The 9,365-nt window shown below is 34.1% G+C and overlaps 3 protein-coding genes across 3 annotated transcripts; all 3 read left to right on the top strand.

The window, feature by feature from the left end:
- The first annotated feature begins 2,837 nt into the window (after positions 1-2,837).
- On the top strand, positions 2,838-3,599 carry LOC132178515 (pathogenesis-related protein 1-like). Its single transcript, XM_059590946.1, has one exon. It carries the CDS (start codon positions 2,885-2,887, stop codon positions 3,368-3,370), a length of 486 nt encoding a protein of 161 aa, XP_059446929.1. The 5' UTR covers positions 2,838-2,884; the 3' UTR covers positions 3,371-3,599.
- A 2,789-nt stretch (positions 3,600-6,388) lies between these two features.
- LOC132178713 (pathogenesis-related protein 1-like) lies at positions 6,389-7,191 on the top strand. The gene is made up of 2 exons (XM_059591231.1): positions 6,389-6,638; positions 6,762-7,191. Exons 1-2 carry the CDS (start codon positions 6,410-6,412, stop codon positions 7,061-7,063), a joined length of 531 nt encoding a protein of 176 aa, XP_059447214.1. The 5' UTR covers positions 6,389-6,409; the 3' UTR covers positions 7,064-7,191.
- Positions 7,192-8,700: 1,509 nt separating this feature from the next.
- On the top strand, positions 8,701-9,183 carry LOC132179155 (pathogenesis-related leaf protein 6-like). Its single transcript, XM_059591804.1, has one exon. It carries the CDS (start codon positions 8,701-8,703, stop codon positions 9,181-9,183), a length of 483 nt encoding a protein of 160 aa, XP_059447787.1.
- Positions 9,184-9,365: the final 182 nt, after the last annotated feature.

The following is a 9,365-nucleotide window of genomic DNA, read 5'->3' as shown; positions in this document are numbered from 1 at the left end:
ATTATTAAAGAAAACATGTTAAATATGACACTTGGCATTTATTAAATTAAGTTGAAAAAAATTTCCTCCAAACTGATTTAGAGAAAATTTCTATCCTACTCAAAGTACCCTTTTTTTTTTTTTAATGCAGCTAATTATTTCAATTCGTGGGGTAGCCTTTGTTAAGGCCTCAATTTACGTGGAGGCTTTAAATTTTTCCCATTTTCACATGGAGGCTTTTAAATTAGACATCCTTTTCACTTTTCTCCTCGTTTAATGTTACCGGCCACATGCATGGCTGATGGCTCCAAGAGGTTTATGGTCAATCTGTTGCGCGTGATTGGAGGGCAACGACTTGACCCGTTTTGGTCTTGGATGACGACCCATCAGACCAGAATCTGTTTCTTAATTTTCCATGCACTGCAGTTGAAATTGAGATTTCCGGCTGCCTCAAGCGTGAGACATCTGACCTCTTTCTTTCTTCTTCTTCTTCTTCTTATTATTATTTATTTTTTTAAATTGAAGAAGAGAGATATTAAAGGAAAATTTAAATTTGAGGTATTAGCACTAAATTTGAAGTATTAGCACTAAATTTAGAATGATAAAATCCATTTTAAGTGATATCATCCCTAAAGGGTTAACCTTCCATCCTTAGGTTTTAGTTTTAAACCTAAAAATAAATTTTGAGGCATTAGAAACTAAATATTAACTCAAAAAAATTTAACAAAAAAAAAAAAAAAAAAACAAAACAAAATCTAGCAAGACTAGGAAGAGAGATTTTTCTACAATTTTTTTTTTTTTAATTTTTAATAAAGAAGAATCTCCGGCACCCTTTCTTATTCCAAAGGCTATGGCATTTTATGTGGTTACTGCCATCAAGAGTTTTTTAAAAAAGATTGGTCCAATTAGAGGAAGTCAACTTTAACGATATTTGCCATGGTTTTATTCTAACACGGCACAATCTAATGGAAGTTAACTTTCTAACACGGCACTTTGAAAGCTAGCAATTTGGGACCTAGCTCAGCAAGACTCAGAAAATACGTTTATATGTGGTAACTTGCTTGCAGGCCAGGTAACTGAATGCACGATTCAAAGTCCCTTCAATTTAGCACTAGATTAATGCACCATCAAAGTGATTTATATCATCATGATAACATTTTTAATTAAATGTACCATAGTTAGTGTTAATTAAAAGTCAAGGTCAAGTTTCAACACCCACAATCTAATGGAATTCCTGACGTATTAATTTGGCTTACGAATAATATATATTGACGGTAGAAAATTCTTCCCATATAATTTGTTAAAACAGTTACAAATGGATAAGATTTACATCATCGAATCACATCCACATGCGTAAATTGTACAATGAATGTTTTATCTTCTTTCTGTGTTTGAATCGGTCCCTTTTTTTTTTTTTTTTTTTAATCGAGGAACCTTTTTAAGGTAGGGCTCTTCGAACCCACCCTTGCAGAATAAACCCTCCGGTCCCGTGCACCACACCCTCGAACATTTTCCTACACGGAACTAGGTAAGTCACTAGCTATTCACCAAAGGGGTGTGGCCCCAAGGGGGAGGTAGCACCTGGTGAATTTCGAACCTAAGACCACTAAGGAGCATCTCAGAGCCCTAGGCTCTACTCCTTTAGACCACCAAGCCAACCCCTTGGGGTTAAGAATTTGAATCGGTAGTTTTGTTTCTAGATCTTCATCAACCTTCTCCTAGGAGAATTGGCTTTGGGTATTCTAGTACTATTCTTGCTGTTTGATCAATATTTTGGATTTTTTCTTTTTTGATTAATTTAAATGAGGAAATTCATTCTTTCGTGTCAATTTAAGTTTTTGGAATAAATGTTGATTTAAATATCAAAGCCAAATGTCTTGTGATGGAAATTTCTCTCTAACCATTCAACTTCTATCTCAATTGAATATTTCCCGTATTGAGTTTTACTTCTTAAAAAAAAACATGAACACATGCATCCCTTCCTATCAATCAAAGGTTCAAACATTGTCTATGTCATTTATCTCTCATTCAATTAAATATTTCATGTGTTAATCGGCCTCACTTATGAGGGGAAGTTTACCCACACATGAAGAGGTTTGCAACAATATTAATTAAATGATTAATTTTACAATTTTCTATTAACTTATCATTTTAAAATAAATAGTGATTTAACATAATTAAATATTATATGTGTTGGACCTCACTTAAAAAGGAGTTTGCCCACACATGAAGTGAAGTGTTATGATATTAATTGAATAATTAAATTTACTATTTTTTATTAACTTAAGCTCTTAGATAAGTGTTGATTTAACATGGTATCAAAGTAAATAGTCTTGAATTTGTTTCTTGACTCCACAATTTACCTCATATTTCAATTAAATGTTTCACATGTTGGACCTGACTTATTAGGGAAGTCTGCACTCACACTTAAGGGCTTAGAATTACTTAGTAAATCACCTATAAGCTTGAACTTTTAGAATAAGTAATGATTTAATACATATATATTTAGCTAATGAGTGAATAAACGAATCCGATCAAAGTTAAAAAATAATAATAATAATAATAAATAAATAAATAAATTGGAACAGTTTTTTGGTTTTTTTAAACTAAATAAATTGATAAAGGAGAGGAGTATATGAGCTCATCAAGCATAATTCTAACCCCACATCACATGGGAAATAGAGTTTGGTTCAATGGGTGTTTTGGTCTCTCTAACTACTTTTTTTTTTTTTTTTTTTTTTTTAATTGGTGTAACGTTTTACACATTATACTTTTCAAAATCCTAGTAGAATTTGTTGCCCCATCACAAAATTTTCCACACTAAATTCCTATAAATACGTATCCTAGATGCCTCATTTTCCTATCAATCCAATTGTTGTTTTTGCATTGTAGCCTACATACAAAGATGGGTTTGAGCAACACACCACTAGCTCTTCTTTGTCTCTTTGGCTTAACCCTACTCCATCTCTCCTTTGCCCAAAACACCCAACAAGACTACCTCAAAGCCCACAATGACGCCCGTGCAGCTGTGGGGGTTGGTCCTCTGAAATGGGATGACAAGGTGGCTGGATATGCACGAGACTATGCCAATAAACGTATTGGTGACTGCAAGCTTGTGCACTCCGGCGGGCCCTATGGTGAAAACATAGCATGGGGCAGTGCCGACCTTTCCGGCACGGCGGCAGTGAAGCTGTGGGTGGACGAGAAGAAGAGCTATAACTACAACTCTAACTCCTGTGCTGCGGGTGCCGTGTGCGGGCACTACACTCAGGTGGTGTGGCGCAACTCTGTTCGTCTAGGATGCGCTAAGGTTCGGTGCAACAGTGGCGGCACATTCATTATCTGCAACTATGATCCCCCGGGCAACTATGTTGGGCAGAAGCCTTATTAGGACCTACCCGCTCAACCACTTAATAAGCACCTATTACGTACGTATTTAAGCGCATGTTTAATTACGATAAATAAGCAGTCCATCTTTAGTTGGATGTAATAAAATTCTTCTTCTTTGTGAGATGCGATGTGTAAGGGAACAATAAACATCTTCGAAAAAGAATGCATTTTGGTACTTATATGGCCTTGATGAATGAATGAATCAATTGAAGTATGTGATTTTGAATGAATTTTGATTAGTACTAACTGGTGCATTTAAATAAGTTGATTTATTTACGATTTTCAAATTTCATAATTTTTTTTTTTTGGTAATAATTTGATACCCTATATAGGGCATTTTCTAAGTGTTTGCTTCATGATCGATCAACGGTAATATATTAAAAAGCATGGATTAATTTGATGGTAATTTCTGTATAATTTTCTTCAAGTGAATGTATGATATGGGAAGAAAAATAATGGATTTTCCATTTTTGATGGTGACAAATATCCAAATCTTTGAATTTTTCACTCTTTTCTTTCTAAGCCGTTTGAATTTTTAGTTAATCAATTCAACTCGCAACTATGACATAATTGTCACGCCGGCTGCCCTTCACCGCAATCAATTTAGACTGACCCATAATTCCGGTAGAATTTTGAGTACTCTCCCCAATCCCCATGGTTAATTTACTTTGAAATTTCTTGCTTAATTATAATTATATTTATGTATAGTAAAAATTTGAAAAATGACGCCATGGTTTCCAACTTTGAGAAATCATATTTCACACGCAACTAGCTAGAATTAGTCTAGAATTAAGTGTTAGCTAGGGAGCAAATTGGTACTCTTTCAAAAAATAAATAAATAAATAAATTCCGTTGGAGTGTACCCCACTCCTCTTGTGCAATTAATCATATTTTTTCAAAGTTTTTCTTCAAATTAGATTAATGGCATTTATGTTGAATTTATTCGTTTTGGATGGACTAGTACATAGTCGATTGTTTCGTGTATTTTTTGTTAGGCCGATATTGAGATGAGCCAATTTTTTGTTGACACGTGAGGAAACTAGAACTCTTACCCTATATATAAGTAGATTTCGCCTATTAGACTCTCCATTATGTCAATTTGTGAAAAATAAAGGTTGAGGTATACAGTGTCTCTACACATAACAATAATTTTCTTCTTCTCTTAATTAAGACATATACCAAGAAGCTTGTCCTCGAACAATTGAGGTATGTCATTCTCATACTTGATATATGCATGCTCCAGAGAAAGGGTATAACTATTTTCATGTTATTCTAAAAAACCAATCTAATTTATTAAATCAACAGTTGTCGATCTACTTAAAATACATAATTTTTGTATACATTTTTAATTATCATATATGCAGTTTTAATAGAGCATACCAAGACAAATTTCAATTAAATAAAATAAGTTAGAGAAAAAAAAAAAATAATAAATTGAAGAATAGTGTAATGGCATCCTTTAGTTGAAGGGCTTAGGGCTATTGAAAGTTCCGAAATTCGAGAATGGTATCATGAGCATTTCTTTTTGGGCCACCCTAATGAGCATTAATATAATAAAAGGTGTTTACATCAAACTTAAAGTAGTTTAACATCCATAATCCCCTACTGCACAAACCAACATAATGGATGCTAAGTAGTTTAACGTGCTTTTTAAAAACGTAATTAAAAGTTTTATAAAATTAGAATTTTGTCTTTAAAATTGCAATTTAGCCATTAAAAAGTATTGTTTGTTTGCAGAGAAAAATTGACAAGTTGGAGGCCACTTGTTTATCAAAACAGGTCAACTATAGTAATTCCCCCTCCCATGAACTTTATTAAAGAAAGGGAAAAGAAAAAGAAAAGAAAAGAAAGAAAAAAAGTGACAATAATGATGACTCACTCGTTCCTTCCTTTATCTACCCGATAATGGCGGCCAATTTAAAGGCATTTAGTGGGAATATTCCTTTTGGTCTTAGGCGATGGCAAAGAATTAGGGTCATCTTTGGCTGCCTGCAAATCTGTTAACCAGTTTAAGGTTTCTGACTCCCTTACACCAATCCAATAAAAAAAATATATAAAAGTTTTACTTCAAATTATGTTAGAGGTATTTTTTTTTTTTGAACTTGGGGTCCATTTGTTTTTATGTGAAGCATTTTTTAGCACTTGACTCCTGCAAAAATCGAGCTATGGAAGAATGATAACAGTGGTCCAGCAAACTTCTGTGATTTGAAAGAAGAAGCTCAAACTTAAAAGATTGTTCACGATTTAAAAAAAAATAAAAATAAAAATGAACCATGTTACGAAATTAAACAAGGTTTTCTGTTCAACTGAAAATATTTTTGGTTTGACTACAATATTCTGTCATACTAAACACTAAAAAATAGAAAGAAAAAAAACATTGTACGCTCACGGAAACCTAAAGAGCCTTGGTACGGTGTTCTATTAAATCTATGTGCATGTGTTCAAATGCATACAACCCTCAAATCCATTATTAAAGATTAAATAAATTTGAGTAGTGTTTAAGAGATAGAACACTGACATGCATGAATAGTGTGCACGCCAGTGTTCATATATTATATAATATTATTAAAATATTATTTAAACAATAATAATAATAATATATGAACACTGGCGTGTACACTGTTCATGCACGCTAGTATTCTCCTAAACACTACTCAATAAATTTTAAAAGATCATGTGATTTTTTAAGATTACATAAAAAGAAAAAGGAAAACGGAAGTGTTTTTTTTTTTTTTTTTTTTTCTTAAGAAAGGAAAAAACTGTATATCATCACACCATATATATAATTTGTCTTTCATAAATTATTGATGCAAAACAAGTTCCAATATCTTTCATTGGTAGAAAATGAAGAGGGGCAGAAGTCTATGTGGATGTGCTACTAATATTCAATCTTATCTTATTTGTGTCCAAGTGCAGTGTTCCCGGCGGCTACAGGCACGTTTTTTTATATATATTTTTCTTTTTAAATGAATTTTTTTTGAGGTACTCTTCCACTATATATCCATATATATAGCCCATATTCATGTCCTTTTGTTCATAAATGAAATTAACCAACATGATCATGATGTTTAAGATTTCACTAGCAATTGTTTGCTTAGCCATGGTTCATGTATCCCTTGCCCAAAACTCACCACAAGACTACCTTAACGCTCACAACTCGGCTCGTGCGCAGGTCGGTGTCGGCCCCGTGAGATGGGATGCAAAGGTAGCTTCTTATGCCCAAAACTATGTCAACAAACTCAAAGGTAGCTGCAAGCTTGTTCATTCAGGTAATTACCACTTATCGTACAAGTTTAAGCTGATAAAAAATGCTAGTAGACTGCTATACAAGATTCGAACTTAAACTTATATAGGAAGTTATGAGTTTAATCATTTTTATATTCTAACATCAGGCGGGCCTTACGGGGAGAACCTTGCATGGGGGAGTGGCGACCTCTCCGGCACGGCTGCTGTGAACATGTGGGTAGCGGAGAAACCCAAGTATAACTACAACTCCAACTCATGTGTTGGCGGGGAGTGCCGCCACTATACTCAGGTGGTTTGGAGGAACTCGGTCCGTTTGGGGTGCGCCAAAGTGCGGTGCAACAGCGGTGGCACCATTATCAGCTGCAACTACGACCCTCCGGGCAATTATGTCAACCAGCGTCCCTATCTTAGAGTTCTTCGACAGCCTCTAGGCATCAATAACCTATAGAGTGCTGTAAAATGATGCAAAATAAGTTATGCATGTATTATCGATCATATATTAAGAAAAATATGAGAGGAATATGTAATTTTCGTTGCATGCCCAATGAATAAAATTATTATCGCTTGCTCCTCTAAAAAAAAAATTATTATAGCTTGCTATAACGTCATTATTCTCAAAAGAATTAATGGTAATTATTGGATTTATTTAGAAATAAGAAGGGATCCGTTTTCTGTTTTTTTTTTTTTTTTTTTAAGAGATATTCCAAATGCAACCTATAAGTATCATGACCAATCTCGTCTTCTTGATCAAATAGAGATCTAACAATTGATGCCTTTATATATATATATATATATATATATATATATATATATATATAAGGAATTAAGAGGATTTCAGAATATCATAAAAAAAAGCAAAACTGAAAATGAGAGTAGGTCCATCTTATCTCCTTTCATTTTTTTTGTTTGTTTAATTGACTCGTGTCGTGTCCTTTAAGGAACTGGCAATAGCCGCCTGTGTTGTCGATGACCAAAAGAATATTCAATATTCTTGTGCTCTTTTCTTAGGAATTAAAAAGGAAAAACTATTTACCCGATCTGATACAGTGGTTTATAGGTTTTTTATTTGTGTTATTCAGCCCGTTGTTATAATTTGTTGTTTCGTTCTTATCTATTTACAATATAAAAAAAGAAAAGAAAAGCTGTTAAATTGGTTCATATCGTTTGGAGCTATGACAAACATGATAGCTCCATCAAATTTTAAAAGCGACTAAACAGTCATTAAAGTAAGCCAAAAACAAAAAAACAAATAAGTTTCTAGAGTTAAAAAAGTGAACAAAATCTGTTAATGTGCCTCATAAACATCAAATATATATATTATGACACATATCACTTACAATAAAAATTAAAAGATAAAAATAAATAAATAAATAATAATAATAATAATAATAATCAAGGTTGATCAAATTTATAGTAGCATGGAGGAAGGCTAATGTCTTTTTATTTTTTTTTTCTAATTAGGGAGGCCAATGTCTTGATACAGTAAATTTTCAGACGGCTGAACCTTCAACACGCCACCTACAAAATAAGAAAAGACTATCAGGGTGATGCCAACCGGAGAGGAGCCGACAAGGAATTGGCTTGCTTCCTTAATATGGAATTCATAGAGCATGGCGTGGCCGTCTGACAACCCCACCTCAATCACTTTTCACATTCTCGGTAGAATATTAGACAATTTTGAGAATAGGATAGATATTAGTGTGTTTACCTATTGTGATGCTTGAAGAAATCTGGTTTCAGTTTGTTCTAAGCAAATTGGAAGTGACACATATTCTCTATTATTCTAAAGGGGAAAATGATAAAATATGTGCTTTCTTCATATGGAAAAAGGAAGAGCATGTGATTTATTTTGAAGTGTTCACCACCTTCTACTTGCATCAAGCTTAACCAAAAGTGTTCATGTCCAAGGGGGAAGTTTATGTAACTTTAAGTTGCTTAAAATGGAGAAATTTGCAACTTTTTAACATTCTAAGTACTTGGTAATAAAAAATAATTATAAAATAAAAATAAAATTATATCACACTTTTCACTATAAGTAGCTACCATGATCATACGATTCTCATATTCATAAAGAAACTAACCATTATGGATTTATCTAAACATTCACTTGCTCTTATTTGCCTTGTGGGCTTAGCCATGGTTCACCCCTCTCATGCCCAAAACTCACCACAAGACTACCTCAATGCTCACAATATGGCCCGAGGACAAGTAGGGGTCCCAAATATCACATGGGACAGCACGGTGGCAGCCTATGCTCAAAACTACTCAAACTCTAGGATTGGGGACTGCAATCTTGTGCATTCTGACGGGGATTATGGGGAGAACCTTGCAAAAGGCAGCGGCTCGTTTATAGGGACGGCGGCGGTGAACTTGTGGGTGGCAGAGAAGTCTTGTTATGTCTACAACAACAATTCTTGTGTTGTGGGAGAGTGCTTGCATTATACTCAAGTCGTGTGGCGCAAATCGGTTCGTCTTGGGTGCGCAAGGGTTCAATGCACTAATGGTTGGTGGTTTGTCACTTGCAACTATGATCCCCCGGGCAATTATGTTGGACAACGTCCTTATTAGTGAAGCTTCAAATTGGATAGAGATTCACAATAATTTTGATGTTTGAATTGCAACAAATGTAAGAGAACCTTTACGAAGCTATCTGTTCGAGCACGTCTCAAACAACCCATCCCTCCTGCTTGGGCAGGTGGACTCCATAAAATCTCTCTCACAATTGCTGCAACAATCTAAACAACAAATTA

The sequence above is a fragment of the Corylus avellana genome, chromosome ca4 (assembly GCF_901000735.1).
Source record: "Corylus avellana chromosome ca4, CavTom2PMs-1.0".
NCBI lineage: Eukaryota > Viridiplantae > Streptophyta > Magnoliopsida > Fagales > Betulaceae > Corylus > Corylus avellana.
The sequence above is the reverse complement of the archived record's forward strand: the minus strand, read 5'-3'. Positions and strand labels throughout refer to the sequence as shown.